The sequence below is a fragment of the Natrix helvetica genome (genome assembly GCF_964273705.1).
Source record: "Natrix helvetica genome assembly, chromosome: 14".
In the NCBI taxonomy this organism is placed as follows: Eukaryota; Metazoa; Chordata; class Lepidosauria; order Squamata; family Natricidae; genus Natrix; species Natrix helvetica.
In genome coordinates this window covers 6,193,364-6,210,882 of record NC_138564.1, presented here as the reverse complement: position 1 = coordinate 6,210,882, position 17,519 = coordinate 6,193,364, and the positions used below count along the sequence as shown (strand labels likewise).

The following is a 17,519-nucleotide window of genomic DNA, read 5'->3' as shown; positions in this document are numbered from 1 at the left end:
CTCTTCTTTTCCAGCGGCATCACCTGTAAATGTGGATATCCTTGCACCGGCCTATCCGATCGCACCACTCCTGAGCTTTGGCTTCCATCACCGGGTTTAAGTCGTTGTCGTAGAACACGACGGTGTCGGCTTCCACCAGGTTGACGCCCGTGGAGCGGCTGTGGGAGGAGAGGATGGCGCAGAAGAGCCGTTTGTCTCGGTTGAAGGTTTTCATCAGCTCCTGATGGGGAGGGAAGGACACACTGGTTTGCAGAAGCTCAGGAGAAGATATACAGATATACAGATATACCAGGGGTCGGCAACCTTAAACACTCCAAGAGCCATTTGGACCCGTTTCCCACAGAAAAGGAAATGCGGGGAGCCACAAGAATTCCTTCCCGTGCCTGACTTTTTCCCTGAGCGGCCACAAAACTAGCCTAGGTAGTTGAATTAAACAATTCTGCTTCCTTCTGAAACTTTTCTTTTCCTGGATTTATCCATGGTTGGCCTCCCGGGGGTCGAAACGCTCAATAAATCATGTGCCGGCTGATATTGCACGTTGGCGGTGGTTGTGACGCATATTTAGAGCGACAGGGAGCCGCAGTAGAGGGATGAAAGAGCCACATGTGGCTCCAGAGCCACGGGTTGCTGACCCCCCTAAGGTATACCGAAATACAGGATCATCTGCCCCATTCTGATTGGCTAAAACAGTGGTTCTCAACCTGTGGGTCGAGACCCCTTTGAGGGTCGAACGACCCTTTCACAGGGGTCGCCTAAGACCATTGGAAAACACATATTTTTGAAAAAATACGGAAATCATAAAATAATCTTATAGTTGGGGGTCACCTCAACATGAGGAGCTCTATCTATCTATCTATCTATCTATCTATCTATCTATCTATCTATCTATCATCTATCTATCGCATATCTATCTATCTATCTATCTATCTATCGCATATCTATCTATCTCTATCTATCTATCTATCTATCTATCTATCTATCTATCATCTATCTATCGCATATCTATCTATCTATAGCATATCTATCTCTATCTATCTATCTATCTATCTATCATCTATCTATCTATCTATCTATCTATCTATCTATCTATCTATCAATCATCTATCTATCTATCATCTATCTATCTATCTATCTATCTATCTATCATCTATCTATCTATCTATCTATCTATCTATCTATCTATCATCTATCTATCTATCTATCTATCTATCGCATATCTATCTATCTATCTATCTATCTATCTATCGCATATCTATCATCTATCTATCTATCTATCTATCTATCGCATATCTATCATCTATCTATCTATCTATCTATCATCTATCTATCTATCATCTATCTATCTATCTATCTATCTATCTATCATCTATCTATCTATCATCTATCTATCTATCTATCTATCGCATATCTATCTATCTATCTATCATCTATCTATCTATCTATCTATCTATCTATCTATCTATCTATCTATCTATCATCTATCGCATATCTATCATCTATCTATCATCTATCTATCTATCTATCTATCTATCTATCTATCTATCATCTATCTATCTATCTATCATCTATCTATCGCATATCTATCATCTATCTATCATCTATCTATCTATCTATCTATCTATCTATCTATCTATCTATCATCTATCTATCTATCTATCTATCATCTATCTATCATCTATCTATCTATCTATCTATCATCTATCTATCATCTATCTATCTATCTATCTCTATCATCTATCTATCTATCTATCTATCTATCTATCTATCTATCTATCTATCATCATCTATCTATCTATCTATCTATCTATCTATCTATCTATCTATCTATCTATCTATCTATCTATCTATCTATCTATCTATCTATCATCTATCGCATATCTATCTATCTACACTAAAAGCTAAACCTGGCAGGATTTGCCCAATGAAGCAAGTGTCCTTCCCGAGGTTTCTTTTCGCTGGCAGAGAGGGCTGCAGGTAGCCGTCCCAACAAAAAATGGAGCTCGGGGAGTTCCGGTTCCGGCGGCGGCGGCGACAGGCAGCTCTTTGCCCGCTCCGGCTCCCCGGTGGGCTTCCCCACTCCTTGGGGGGCACAGGACACCCCGCAGAGGGGTCCTGCCGGTGGGGCGGCATCGTGGAGGTCTCCTGCAGCGGCGGCGGCCGGCGGGAGGTCTCGCGCGCGCCCAAGGCACCGGGGAGCAAGATCGGAGGGCGCTTCGCGTTTCTGCGCCTCGCGCCTCGCTAAAGCCGACTGGAGAATGCAACAATAGAAGGACGCAGCTGCGGTGCGGTGAAGTTGCTTCTCTCTTCACTCCCTATTCTGCACGAAGGATTATTCAGCTTTCTTTAAAACAACTTTCGGAGCAAGTTGGAGGCGCGGCTGGAGGGAGGGGTTTCCCCCCCCCCCTTGGACAAGCGGCGAGGAACAATTTTGCTCTCAGCCCCCGGGGGAGGAGGAGGGGGGAGAGCCAACGAATGAAGCCTCACCCAGGTTGAGATGATTTTCTTTTCAATTTAATTTTATATATTACTGTGATTTGAGGACTTCTGGAACTTTTTAAAAAACTTTGTTATGCCTCTGTGCCCAAAACTGGCAGGGCAAGATGGCACACTTCCGTTGTCTTTATGAACTGTGAAACCTGACTCCACCTTTAAAATTCAGGCTTCCGGTCTTTGTCTCCGTGTCTCCCAGAGGAAACTCTTGTGGATTGGTATTTTTTGAACTTTCTAGGGGAAACTTTTTATCTATTGCCAGACTTATTAGAGAGATTCTCTTCTGCCTGGTTCTTCTGCTCCCGGAATTCACCTGGCTACCCTTCTTTTCTAACTGTTTATCTTATATATGGACTGAACTTTTAACGTTATAAAGGATGGCATCCAAAAGACCACCTCCTGGAAAACCTGGCTTTGCCACGTCTGCTCCAACATCTGCAACATCCAGTCCAGCCACACAGTCAAAGATAACAGAACTGATGCAACCCAAGACTACAGAGATGGACTTTCAACAAATGCTTCAACAAATTTTACAGGGCCAGGAGGAAATCAAGAAACAGCTAAGGGAAATGAAAGATGAAATTAAAGAAAATCAAGCCCAAATTTATAAGAACTCACAAAGACTGAATCTTGTGGAAGGGGGGGTGGAGGAGGTGAAGGGGGTGGTAGAAGCTGTGCAGAAAGGGAACAAAGATCTTGACATCCAACAGATGAAATTAGAATTTGAGAGAATGTCCTATTATCTTAGATTTCAAAATGTTATAGAAGAAGATGGGGAAAACATAAGGGACATCATGACAAACATCCTGGCTGACTACACACACAAAGAAAAACAACAGATGGGGTGGGATATAGACCTGGTTTATAGAGTGAACTCAGCTTATGCTAGAACACACAATGTACCCAGGGAGGTTCACATTAAATTTCTTAGAAAAAGCACAAGAGATGAAATTCTGGGTGTACAAAGGGGGCAAGCATTGACATATCATGATATGGAGATAACCATCCTGAAGCAGATCCCTAAGAAGATTAGAGAAAAAAGGAAGAATTATTCGCAATTAGCGAATAAATTATACCAGAAAGGGGTGTGGTTTAGATGGTTGATGCCTGAAGGTATGCTGATATTCTGGGAGGAGACAAGAATCAGAATCAATTCACCCATAGAGGCGCAGGCCTTTATGGAAAAAAATAAAACACTCCTAGAGAAAACACCAGACACTACAACGGACACGCAGGACACGGGAGGGGCCAGAGCTCTGCCAGTGGAGGGAGATGGGGCAATAGCAAGAAGACTCAGATCACAAAAATAAACAAGAAAATCATATTATTATAAATTGACAGAAAGTGATAATGGAATTATACTTGGATTTTATACTGTAATGTTTAATCTGATTGAATTTAGTAATAGAACTAATATGCTGATTGTAATCAATTATATACCAATGTATTATATATAAATGTATACTATGGGTATGGAGGGAGGGGCGCCTTTCACATTTTGCAACTGCCAAAATTTGTAGACCTGTCCATTTACCCTTTTCCCTATAAATGTTGAAAACCCAATAAAATTTTATTATTAAAAAAAAAAAAAATGGAGCTCGGGAGCCTGTTTTCGCTGGCAGAGTACTCGGCCCACCACAGGGGCCTCCAAAACGAGTGATGTTGAGCTGCCCACACTCACCCCACCACCACCACCCTTCCCAAGGTGAAACAAAACCCTGATGCGGCCCTCAATGAAATCCAATTTGACACCACTGTATTATGACATCTGTGGTGGGGTTTGGACGCAAACTAAAACATACGATGAACAGTTTGAAAGGAACTGGGTATGTCTAAAAGTCTAAGGACGAGAAGGACTAAGAGTGACATGAGAACAGTCTCCCACTATTTGTAGGAGTGGGGGGCTGTCCCAAGAGAAGACGGGATCGACCAATTTTCCAAAGCACCAGAGGGCAGGACCAAAAAAAAAGCAATGGATGGAAACGAATCAAGGAGAGAAGCAACCCGGAACTAAGGAGAAAATTCCTCACAGTGAGGACAATTAATGAGTGGAACTCTCTAGAAGTTGGGGGCGCTCCATCATTGGAGGTTTTCAAGAAGAGACTGGACGGCCGTGTGTCCAGAGTGGCACAGGGTCTCCTGCCTGAGAAGGGGGGGGGGTGGATTAGAAGACCTCCCGAGGTCCCTTCCAACTTGGTTGTTCTGTTACAGACCTGAAAATGCTACGTGTGAACTTGCTCACTGGGTGCAAGTGGGCTTCCCCCCACAGTGAGCGTGCTGGGGGGAAAGTTACAAAAAATCCAAGTCCTGGAAAGAGCGAGGAAAAATAGCGAGGCGGACCTGGCGCTCTTCCTGGTTTGCACACTCATCGATTCTCACGTAGGTGAGGAAATGGAAGTCGAGGAACCGTTCCAAGATGTCCAACATGAGCATCATCTGCGACAGGATCAGCACCCTTCGCCCTTCTGACTTCAGCTTCTGGAGCAAGACCGCCAGGGCCTCCAGCTTCCCTGCAATGCAAGAGGAAGTAGAAGAATCAAGAGCCCCGGGGGGCGTGAAGTCACCCGCCAGGTTGACGGACAGGTGGAGCTCAAGGCGTTTACCTGCATCGTACTGGATCAGACGGAGGTCAGGAAAGGGAAGCAGCAGCCGGGGCATGGTCAGCTGATGCAGCTGCTTCAGGTAAGGCGACGACTCCTCCTTCAGGTTGTGCCGGAGGAGTTTCATCCGGTGGCTGTAAGCAGGGGGAAGCCTCGCCACGTGCAAAGAGGGAGGAGCAGCCACAGCAGCGGGCAACACGCAGAGCGCCCTTGGAAACAAAGCACAACCATGGCAAATGTTCCTGGCGGGGCCATGTTGTCACCTGCCTGATTTCAAAACCTGCTCTTCCCCAAGAGCCTGAAGCAAACTCGACAAAAACCCCTTTTATTAATTGGCTGTGAATTCTGCTCACTCGCATCCAGCAAAGTCTTTCGAGGGAGGATTTACAGTCACAGACCTTCTCTGGCTTGGAGAGCTGCCAGGCCGAGATCTGCAGAACTTGGCAAGGAGCCTCGGAGAGTCACAAACCAATTAAGCGAACTAACTGTCTCTCCTACAAACTCCACTCCCCTTTTGCTCCTCTTTTATTACATCTGGAAGGGGAAATTCATCGTCCACCTGTGGCCTTACTCCCAAGTCGACCCCTGTTCTTTAGCTGTTCCCTTTGTCTGGCAACTCTGTGCATGTGCACACTGGGAACAGGCTCCAGCTGTTCTTCTGCCTCTGATCTCTGACTCTGAAGGCAGCTGATAACTGTCGGATGGCCCTGGCCCCATCTCTGCTTCCGACACAGAGCCCTCCTCAGAGCTTTCCTCAGACTCCACGACTGGCCCACCTTCCTCCCCAACCTCCTCACTCTCTGACTCTGCTTCCAGCTCTGCTGGCCATGAATGGGCCATAACACCTCCCCTCTCTATGACTTCAGGGGTAGACTCAGATTTCTCGATGCCCCATTGGTGGAAGACAATGTCCTCTATAAAGTATGGAAAGTGCATCCAAAGTCTACATTTCAAGGCCCATGTTCCTCCCCAACCTCCTCGCTGTCCAAATCTGCTGGCAGCTTTGCTTGGGGGGGGGGGGGCACAACACACACGACTTAAAAGTTGCCAAGGGTTGAGACCCCTGAACTAGAGAACCCCCTGAGCTTTACACAATTCCAAGAATGCCCTTTGATAAAGACTCAGTAGAGAATCGTTAGGAGGAAGACTCGAGTCAAGGATGGAGTTTGGAGTCACCTGTCGATGGTGTCCCTCAAGGACTGCTGCTGCTGTTGCAGCTGGCAGGTCAACCCTCCGAGAGGGTCTTGATGATCTTTGGAGAGACCGCAGTTGACGAAGCCAGCCCAGCTCCATTTCCTGGTTCTGGCGGAGAACTGAGGCGTTGTTGTGTTGGTGTTGCCCACCAGGGAGCAAATCCTACGCACGTCCTTGCCGTAGACGGGAGCTCTGGAGCAACGCCGTTCGTTGCAAGAGAAGATCCGGTCTAAGCGTTCCTTCAGAAGCCTGTTTTTCTCCTCAAAAGACTCCTTGGTAGAAGACAAAAACAAGAGCGCCCAGAACGGTTGCAGAGATCATTAATTCTCTAAAATTAGAAAGATTGAAGTTCTACAGCTGCCTGCTGGGATGCTTTGTAAACTTACAGCCTTGCTTACACCAAAAATAACTATAAAGTGTAGCCATTCCCTCCCCACACACACACACAATTTAAAATACACAGTTTTACCTTGAAAAAAGAGGACAAACAATAGCAACAAAATGAAATAAAATTGTGCGAAAGGCCAAGGGAGGAAGGGAGGGGAAGAAGGGAGGGAGAGAGAAGAAAGAAAGAAGAAAGGGAAGGAAGGAAGGAAGGAAGGAAGGAAGGAAGGAAGGAAGGAAGGAAGGAAGGAAGGAAGGAAGAAGCAAGCCCCAAGACTGTGGTATGGGGCATACTAAATTAGTTCCAAAAATGGATTTGAAAGAGATGTTAATTCTGAGGCCTTGGTGGCTTGCAAATGCAAAATAAGTGGCCGTACCTGTGAGTGACCGCCATGAATGCCGGACTTCAGGGAGGAAGCAGAGTCTCCCGATGCCATATTAGCGCCCACGGTTCTTCCTGCAAACACAAACTTAAAACCTCAATCAAAATGTTTATATGGCTCAAGCATCCCCTTATAAATGGCCCTCGCACTCTGAATCAAACAGTGGAGGTCACATTCACACAGACAGTCCTCCACTTACAACAGTCCCTTTAGTGCCTGTCCGAAGTTACAATGGCACTAAAAAAAAAGGTGTCGTTTCTCACGGTCCTTCATGGTTTCAATGGGTCTTAAGTGTGAAAAACATGTGACCGTTTCTCACACTTCAGACCACTGCATTATCCCTGCAGTCGTGTGATCAAAATTCAGACATTTAGCGTATTTATGATGGTTGCAGTGTCCCCTTTGGCGACCGTCTGTCAACTAAAATCAATGGGGAAGCCAGATTCACTGAACAGCTGGATTACTTACTTTGCTGTTTTATAAAACCCTAGTAAGGCAAACATCTGGAATAACTGCAACCAATTTTTGTCACCCTACTACAACAAAGATGTTGAGACTTTGGAAAAAGTTCAGAGAAGAGCAACTAGAGATGATCAAAGGCCTGGAGACTAAAACATAGGAAGTGCGGCTGCAGGATTTGGGGTTTGGTTAGTCTAAAGAAGAGAGGAATTTGGGGTGACAGGATAGCAGTATTCCAGTATTTGAGGGGCTGCCCCAAAGAAGAGGGGGTCAAATTATTCTCCAAAGCACCAGAAGGCAGGACAAGAAGCACTGGATGGAAACTAACCAAAGACAGAAACAACCTGGAATTGAGGAGAAGCTTCCTAACAGTGAGAATAATTAACCTGTAGAACAGCTTGCCACCAGAAATTGCGGGAGCTCCATCACTGGAGGTTTCTAAAAAGAGTCTAGACTGCACCTCGGAAGCCTGATCTTCAAACTCCGCAATCAGCTCCGATCTCTCCTTATCGAAGGGTCCAAATTCGGACCATAGCCACTCTGTAGGAGTGGCGAAGCAAAGGGGGACCTCCTGGCATATAGAGAGGAGCCGCATCTCCCCCCACCCCATGACTAGGAAAGCCCCCTCAGCCTTATCTCTCCCAGCCTGATAAAAGTCTGTTGTGAAATCTCATGAAAGACTGTTTGCCAGGACTTTGCTGGAGAGGAATTCCCTTTAAATTAAATAAAAGGGGCTTTATCGGGAAGAGGAGTCGGCTTCGTGTTTTTGGGAAGCCTCAGTCAGAACAGAGGGAACAGACTGAATAAAGCTCTCTACAACAACCCTGACGTGTGGGTGAGTGGGGGGTAGCACAGGTTCGTTGTTCGGTCTTGAATGCTCTGAGTGTCACAGCGATACAGGAATTGGGACAGGTAAGATAGAAAGATGGACGCAAAGGAAGGGTCCTTACCTGGCTGAGTTCCTGCCGAAGTCTGCAACCCCACCGGGTGCTGGTTCCCGAGTGCGTTGAGAGCATTTTGGACAGTTCCTGGCTGGGGCACCGTCTGCACCACCACAGGGCCCTGAGGTCGAAGATATTGGGGACCCGGAGCCGAAACTATTTGCAGGACACTGCCTGGAAGGTAGAAATTGAAAGTGAAAGAAAAAGGGGTCTGACTTTTTCAGGATGTAATAAGACCGTCCCACTGATTTTTTTCTAACATCTCATCTTAGGAAAAGTTGACCATCGCTGCAACATCCCCACAGTCACACGATCAAAATCTGGGCCCTTGGAAACCGACATACATTCTACAATGGTTGCAGCGTCTCAAGGATATGTGATCACCTAATGGTGACCTTCCCAGCCTGATTCCGACAAGCAAAGTCAACAGGGGGAGATTGATTCGCTTTAAGGCCGCATAATTCACTTAAACCCTCGCAGGAATTCGCTTGAACTTCCGTGGGGAAAAAAAGGGTCGTAAAACGGAGCAAAACTCGCTTAACAACTGCCTTGCTTAGCAGCAGAAATTTTGGGCTCAGTTTTGCTCGTAAGTCGATAATTATTTGAATGGTTAAACAATCCACAGATTCCTCGGGTGGCCTTAAAGGAGGTGGGATTCTCGTGGTCTCCAAGGATCTCCAAAACGGGAATGATCCAGGAGGGTTAGCTTGATGAATAGGAGAGACTTTATTGTCACTTTGAATGTACGCAAATTGGCATACATTAAAAATGAAATTTTGTTGCATCCAGCTCTTAAAGGGTCACCACCTCCAATTTTACCCTACATAAACATGACAAAATAAATAAATAGGTAAATACAAAATTATGTATATACCCACATACGACACAGAGAAACAACTGTTTGGATGTATACAAGTTTATGGTGAGAAAAATGAATCTTGTGAGTTTACCAGACTTGGAAACAAAGTTGTAACAGAATCTGGTAGTCCTGCTAGAAATACTTTGAAACCTCCTCCCAGAGGGGAGCAACAGAAACAGACTATGGGATGGGTAGGGTGGGGAGGTCTGTAACGTTACTTTGAACTCTAAGCACATAGCGCTTATGAGCAATATCCTGAATAAAGGGACGTGAGCTTCCCATAATCTTCTCTGCTGCCCTCACTACTCTCTGTAGGGATTTTCTATCTGAGGCACTGCTGCCACCAAACCAAACAGGGATGCGATTGCCCTTAATGTCTACAACCGGAGGACCACGCAAAATCCAAAATATGTCCCAGGAAGCACGGGGGGGATCACCCATCCCAACCGAGAAAAATGCTGAGGACGGGGAGTCTCCCCAGAAGTATTCTTCAAAGCCGCTCACCTTGCAGTTGTAGAGGTTGTCCTGCGGTCAACTGGCGGAGTTGGCTGTGAGACAGAGTGAATTTGTTCCCCTGGAACTGCAGCGTCACCGGTGTCTCCGGCTGCGTGATCCGGCCCTGTGCCCCTGCAATGGAAGCCAGCTGGGCTATTTTGACCACTTCACCACCTGGGGGAGAGGGGTGGAAGCACCCGTGAAAGAGGAGAGGGCGAGGCAGGTGGGGTGGGTGGGGCTTCTCCCAGAGATCCCCTGGTTTCCTGTCGTGGCGGTTAGTAAAACGGAGGACGTGAACCACATGCAGAGATGTAGAGAATGCAGAGGTGGGAGCGGAGGGAGGGAGAGAGGAGGGAAGTGTCATCCAAGAAGTTCCACAGGTACAGCTTTGATACAGGTGTGACGGGCCAATTGCATTGGGCTCAAGTTTCCTTAAATGCGGAACGGTGGGGTGATCGGGGCAGGCCGAGGGCAGAGATCCTTCCACTTTCACGGATTAACAAGCGTGACCTGGAAAAAACTCACGTGACACTTCAGAAAAAGAGAGAGAAGAAAAGTCCTGAAGGTCGGAACCTCTACTGCCTTTTCGAAAGCAAACTAACGCGGGGATTAACAATGCACAGGGCACACGGAATAATTGAACCGAAGAAGAGTATGTGTATGTGTATATATACACAATCTACTTTTGCATCGATTTCCAAGCCCAAAATAAGATCATATGTGAGTGGGTGTACTCACTTGTGATATACTGTACATGCACGCATGTATGCAAGCATACATGCATGCATATACACAAGCTGATAACCCAGCATTGCCCAGGAATTTATTTATAGGGGGAAAATATCGGGACCAAACGTAATTTCTAATGTAGGATTTTCCCCCTTACCAGAGGGAGCCCCCTTGTGGAGGACTGTGAAGCTGTTATCATGACAACTCCACAGCAGAAGCCATTTTACGGCAGTACAGTAGAAGCCATTTTAAGGCACAATAGGCTGTATCTTAACAGAACACACACACCGAGGGGTTTTAAGGGTGTCGTACCCCCCACATTTTTTCCAGAGGGTAAGTCAACTGTGTACCAAGTTTATTGAATTATGTTGGAACTTACACATACACAAATACACACATTCATTCATATATAGATATATATGAAAGAAGGAAGAAGATTATATATATAATTCAGCAAATTGGATTTTTCAGCACACAGAAGGTTATCTTTCACAGACTCCCTCTGATGAAGAATTGAAGGTTTATTGGTTGTGACAAGTGACAATTTTTTGAGTGTGTGCGTAGGTCTCCCTGCCATGAATGAAACATGAAATTCAGGCTCTGTTAACCCGAATTTACGGAGTTTCTCCATAAAATCAACTCAGAAAGGGGGGGAAAAAATCAGGATTTTTAATGCCTGGATCCAAACGTCAAATCTCTCAAGTTTTGGAGTTGAGCGTGGCATGTTTGTTTGACTTTTATAAAGGCAGTGGGTTCCCTGGGGAGATGAGGGAGGGGGTTGGGGGGAAAACATTAGTATAACAGTGCTGGAGAGTCACTCTAAAGCAAAAGTGGGCGACTCTGGCTCCTTTATACCATCTATGGACTTTAACTCCCAGAATCCCTGGCTGAGGAATTCTGGGAGTTGAAGTCTATAGGTGGAAAGGGGGCAGAGTCGCCCACCCTTGCTCCAGAGGTGCTAATAATTCATCTATTCATCAGAAATAGAAATAGCCTTAGCATGTTCCTAAGCCCAGCTTCCCAGTCTTCCTTACGGAGCGTGGTTCCTTCCTGTGAGGTTAGTATTCTCAAAATAAAAATAAAAATGAAAGAATTAAATTAGGAGGAGGAAATGTAGGGGTTTTTTTTTCCTTTCCCAAAATTTAGTTTCCGAGGAAGGCTGACCGAAGAGAAGAAACATGCAAAGAAAAAGGAGATTAAGTTGACACCGCTAATGTGCAGGTAATCCTTGACTTAACCTCAACAACAAAGCCCAAAGTTTACGCGGCTAAGCGAGGCGGTCCTTAAGAGAGTCGCGCCCCGTTTCCCAGCCTTTTAAATTTTGCCACATTGGTTAAATGAATCGCCGCAGAATCCGGAGGTCATTAAGTGCATCCGGCTGCCCCCCCTTCCCTCCCCGGTTGACTTTGCTTGTCCGGAAACCGCCTGAAAAGGTTACCAGTGGGGATCACATGACCCTCGGATAGTGCAACTGTCATAAGTACATGCCAGTTGCTGAGATTTTGACCATGTGACTACGTGGGAGGGATGCTGCAAGTGTTTTGAACGTGTTGTTAACTTCGGACTGTCACTAACGAAACGGTTTTAAGTCAAGGACCACCTGTGTGTTCACATCAATTTTCAGAGACCCTTTTTTCTTATCTAAATAGCAATAGTACTCAGACTTATATACCGCTTCACGGGGCTTTTTACAGCGGTCTCTAAGCAGTTTACAGAGTCAGCCTCTTGCCCCCAACAATCTGGGTCCTTATTTTACCCACCTCGGAAGGATGGGAAGGCCGAGTCAACCTTGAGCCTGGTGAGACTCGAACTGCCGAACTGCAGCTAGCAGCCAGCTGAAGTAGCCTGCAGTACTGCACTAACCACTGCGCCACTGTGGCTCTTAGGTTGCACCCCCAGGTTTTTCGTTCCCCAAATAAAGCAAACTAGAACGGTGAGCAAGGCAAACTCCAAAGGGGGAGGAGAATGGAAAGGGAAGGAGAAAAACGAGCCCCCGTCCAAATATACCTCTAGACCTCTACGCGGATCCCTGCACACATGGTTAGGGTGCCTAATAACTTAACCTCAGGGAAGCTTTGGAAAGGAGGAGGGAGGGAGGAGGAGGAGGAGGAAGAGGAGGAGGGACAGAAGGAAGCTGGAGACACCTAGGAAGCAGGGCAGAGGGGCACTTACTGGGTAACCGAGCCTGTGCCTGACTGGTTAACAGGAGCCTCTGAGGCTGGACACTCTGTTGGATGGTGGGTGGGGGAGCCTGTGGCTGGGCCTGCCCTAGCTGGAGGCCCTGGGCGGTAGCCTGGCCCCGCAGTTTCACTGGATGGGCCGGGCTAGTTGCGTTGGCGAAGGTCATTGCTGGCGGATGTCTTGGAGGAGGAAGAGGAGGAGGAGGAGGTGGAGGAACACTGGAGGAAGACTGCAATTGTGGTGGCGCGGCGGTGGCAGCCGAGGAGACGGCAACGGCGGCTGCAATCAATAAGGTCAGGGGGTATAAGTGGTTAGAGTCGGTCCTTTTTCTTTTCCTTTCAAGGGTTAGAGCAACGGAGAAATTTCAGCGGTCACAGTTTTAAACGTCGGGGGCGGGGAGGGGGGGCTGAGTACAGACAGCCTAACCCTTAAATGAGTGGTGCGGTTGTCCTAGAGGTGGAGCTCTCCCCTCACAATCAGGAGGCGGTGGGTTCGATCGTAGGCAGAGGCAGATATTTCTCTCTCTCTGGGCACAATGAGAATATTATCTGCCAAACAAAACTCCGTACTGGCGACAAGAAAGGCATCTGGCCAGTAATCACTCAGCTCCATTCAGCTGTCCAGACGCCACCCCGCGAGGGATTATTAAATGATGATGATTTGGGAGCCTTAAATCAAAGCACCGAAAGCAACCCGATGCTCAAATTTAGCTTCTCGGCGGCCGTGCGCTTAAACACACATGCACAAACACATGGGAACACAACTTTGGGGAGGAGGAGGGGAAGGGAGAGAGTTCAGGTGGGTTTGCCAGCTCTTCACTTTGAAAGCTTGGAAGGCTTTCTAACATGAACTTCTCCAACTTTATCCAAGGAGAGCTGGGGTGGTATGAAGAGCGCCAGGTTGGTTCAGATGCCAGGCTAGGAAGCGGGAGACTGTGAGTTCTAGTTCCTCTCTTTGGCAAGAAGACCAGGTGCGTGTTCTGACCTAGGCTTCCTGAGGAAGCTGAATCACAATCTTAGCCCCCAAAACCCTCTTCTATTTACACGGCTGTGAATTATGATCACTCACAGCCCATAATTATTCACAAACATTCTGTGAAGATTCCGACAGATGTCTGCTCGAGTTGCCAAAGTCTTTCAGGGTAATGTTGATAAGCACCCACCTTTCTCTCCCTTGAAACTCTGCCAGAGACCTAACTGTCAATTAGTTTTGCAAGGCCAAACGGAGCACAGAGTCAAACAGGACTTCTCAGAGCTTGAACCGACTAGATGAACTAATTGCTTCCTGCAAAGACTCACGTCCATTTGCTCCTCTTTTATGTCTCATGGGAGGGGGCCAATCATCTCCAAGCCCTTTTTGTCTTAACTGTTCTTGCCTTCTGGCAGCTCTGTCCATGCGCACACTGGGAACTGGCTCACACTGTTCGTCTGCCTCGCTGATGTCAGACTCCAGAGGCAGCTGATAACTGTCAGATGGCCCTGGCCCCCTCTCTGCCTCCGACACAGAGCCCTCATCAGAGCCTTCCCCAGACTCCAGGACTGGCCCATGTTTCTCCCCAACCTCCTCACTGTCCGACTCTGCTGCCAGGTCCACAGGCCGCCGCAGACCACAACCACAACCTTGAGCCAGTGTCTGTCTCTCTATCTCTATCTTTTTCATTTATCTCTTTATTTCTCTATCTCTATATTCATCCATCCATACATCCATCCATAAACCTCTCTCCCTCCATTTATCATCAATTATCTCTCTCTCTCTCTCTCATCTATCTATCATCTATCTATCTATCATCTATTTTCTTTCTTTCTCTCTCTCTCCCCCTCCCTCCCTCCCCAACCCATCTCACAGGATTGTTGTTGTGGGAAAAAGGAGGAGGAAAAAAGGTGTGTTGGATAAATTTGCCGCCTTGAGTTATTTCTAAAAATAATAGCAGTGGGATACAAACAAACAAATGAATAAATAAATAACAAGTGCTGCCCTGAAGAAGCTTCATCGTCCTAAGCATTCACTGAATTTGAGACCAAAGAAAAAACACACAAACACACAACAAAGCAGCTTTATCATGCCCATCCTAACCACCCGCTGAATTTGGAGACCAAAAAAGACGCACAAGGACACAGTCTAAACATACTGCTGGAAATGTTGACTTTCAGCTCAAGCTGAAACCTTTAAAAAGAAAAAGATGATGAAAACATAGGTAAGAGGGGGCTTGCTTGAGCACTTCGATGCCCTCCATTCCAGATTTTCAAATAAAGCGCAATCAAGTCATCGATCCAAAATGAGATTCTCCCACAATGTTAGTGATCAAACTGGGATCAAACCAAGCTTGGGGTGTGGAATTTAAGCATTTAAGCTCCAGGTCCCTTGCCTGGACCATCTCCAGAAAGAGCAGGACAACTGGCTGTCGTTCCATTTTTTAAATTCCCTTTCCGAAGTTTCAAATCAAAAGGAGGAGGGGGACAAAAAAGGAGGGGGTGGGAGAGCTTAACATGAGCTCTTCTGAGAGAAATCCCATCAAAATGAAATCTGCCCAGTGTCACTTGCTGGTGAGATGAGCGGCGTATGAAAATTTAACGAACGAAATAAAATGTCCGGAAATATCTTGGCCCAAGCGAACTCAACAAGAGCATCCTGCCTTGAAAACTCAAAAAGACACCCACCAAAACCTACCATGTTTTCCTGAAAATAAGACAGGGTCTAATTTTCTTTTGACACCCCCCCCCAATAAGCGCTTGGCCTTATTTTCGGGGAGGTCTTATTATTTTGGAGGTGCAGGAGGTCCCCTTAACCTCGGCCCGCGGCTCAGCTGATCCAGAGAGGGCCGGAAATTCTGTCTCTGTTTCTGGCACACTCTTGCCAGCCTTAGCGTCACTGGGCAGCCTGCTCTTTTTGCGGCCGCCACTAAGAGAAGGGGTGCGGTAGCTATGGTTGGCGGGAGCGGTTTCTGTGACTCCGTTCTGAGTGGATGGCAGGTGCATTTGCGGTGCATGGAGCATGTTTCCCCCCCCTTTCCTCCCCCCTCCCTTCAGGAAATGGCAGGGACCGGCTGCGCAAGCGCTTAGATATTTTCAGGGAAGGCTTATTTTCGAGAGAGGGCTTATTTTAGCACATGCACTCAAATGGGCTTATTATCCGGGGAGGTCTTATTTTGGGGGGGTAGGAGAGCACCTTATGTGTTGAAAAACCACAGAATTGGTTCACAATTCACAGAAGAACCTCGGAATTGAGCTTCCAAAATGCCAGCTCAGGACGCATTCAGGAAACAGAGAAAACCACTAAATGCCCCTCAAGCTGGGTAGAAGGTCAAGTCAAAGACCTGGGAATCCTACCCTCCAAATCCCAAGTGGACAACATCTCAACATCTGTAGACCCAACCTGGCCTGGAAATGCTGGTTGGAGAAGAAACAATTAGGTGGATCTACCCAATCCATGCCTCCAGTCTGATGACTTGTGTTCAGCTTCCTCAACATTGATTTCATCCGGATGTGCAGGAATTCCCACCTGGGCTGGTAGCTAGTGGTGGTTGTGGTGAACCTCAACAGATTGGGAAGAGGCACCAGGTTGAGGAAGGCTGGTTTAATTCCAAGGACTGGTTTTGTCACGGGAAGGGGAGGGAGGGAGGATGAGCGTGAAGGGGTACCAACCCGCCCTTGTTAACAAGGAAGGACCCCCCCCCCCCCTAGAAGGATCGCCTTTCTCACCTTGATTGGCAGATACCGTCGTCATGGGAGACCTTCCTCGCACTTGGGCCTGTTGAGCAACCGTAGCCGTGCTGGTGGCCCGCTGCACTTGAGCGCTAGGAAAGGTGACCATCTTGCCTTCAGGTTTTTGTCCATACTGAACAGGTTGAAACAATCTAGAAGAAAGAAAAACCCAAGGACGGTTGGTGGCTGGGATGATTTTGCACAAAGTAATTTTGGAGTCATAATAATAATAATTAAAAAAAAAAAACAAGCAAGAAGTACCGTATTTTTCGGAATATAAGACGCGCCTTTTACCCTCAAAAAAGAGGCTGAAAATCTGGGTGTGTCTTATACACTGAATACAGCATTTTTTGCCTACTAAAGCCCCACCCGCTTCACCAAAATGGGGAGGACAGAAATGAGCAAAAAAAGGGCCCGTTTTTGGCTCAATTTTCCCCCACCCCCAGCCTCCGGGAGTACTCTGTAAGCCTCCAAAAGACTATCCATGGCCTTTTTTGACAAAAAAACGGGCCCATTTTGGCAAAAAACGGGTCATTTTGGGGAGATTTGGAGAGTGCAAAAACTTTTTTTTTTAATTTGCCTCTTCAAAACCTTGGTGCGTCTTATACTCTGAAAAATACGGTAATTCAGAGTCCTTTCAGCCACATTTTAAAAATTGAGGAACTCTCTGCTCAAGGAGGAGAAGGATTTGGGGTTTTTGCTATCTTGAGCCAAAGGCACACCCTAGCATCCTTTTTAATGACCTTAGGATGGAAGGGGGTCGAATGTTTAGGGGATGGGCATGGCGCCCTAACCCTTGGAGATGCTTTAAACTCTTCCTTCCTTCCTTCCAACCCTTGAATGCCATTCTGAAATTGAGACCCATGCTTGAGAGCATCATCATCATCATCATCGTCTTTTAACGACCCCATAATTCCTTGCGGGGTGGAATCTGGCCAACGGAATGGAGCTAGCAGAAGGTTTCATGGCCGGATGCCCGTCCTGTTGCCAGGGCGGAGTTTTGTTCAGCAGATATATTCTCACCCTGCCCAGACAGAGAGAAATATCTGCCTCTACCTAGGATTGAACTCACAGCCGCCTAACTGTGAGGTGAGAGCTCCAGC

General features: G+C 46.8%; 1 protein-coding gene across 14 annotated transcripts in view; it reads right to left on the bottom strand.

Moving 5' to 3' along the window:
- The window catches only part of EP400 (E1A binding protein p400), a 97,797-nt gene that overhangs the window by 32,779 nt on the left and 47,499 nt on the right, over positions 1-17,519 (bottom strand). For 13 of the 14 annotated variants that reach the window (XM_081966805.1, XM_081966811.1, XM_081966813.1 and 10 more), the window contains 9 exons: positions 16,414-16,568; positions 12,707-12,994; positions 9,815-9,937; positions 8,461-8,625; positions 7,046-7,125; positions 6,267-6,556; positions 5,094-5,299; positions 4,831-5,000; positions 24-220 (listed from right to left, as the gene is read on the bottom strand). In XM_081966805.1, coding sequence (XP_081822931.1) covers positions 24-220; positions 4,831-5,000; positions 5,094-5,299; positions 6,267-6,556; positions 7,046-7,125; positions 8,461-8,625; positions 9,815-9,937; positions 12,707-12,994; positions 16,414-16,568 — 1,674 coding nt within the window. The remainder of the gene's footprint in view (positions 1-23; positions 221-4,830; positions 5,001-5,093; positions 5,300-6,266; positions 6,557-7,045; positions 7,126-8,460; positions 8,626-9,814; positions 9,938-12,706; positions 12,995-16,413; positions 16,569-17,519) is intronic. The other variant, XM_081966809.1, reaches the window with a different exon arrangement.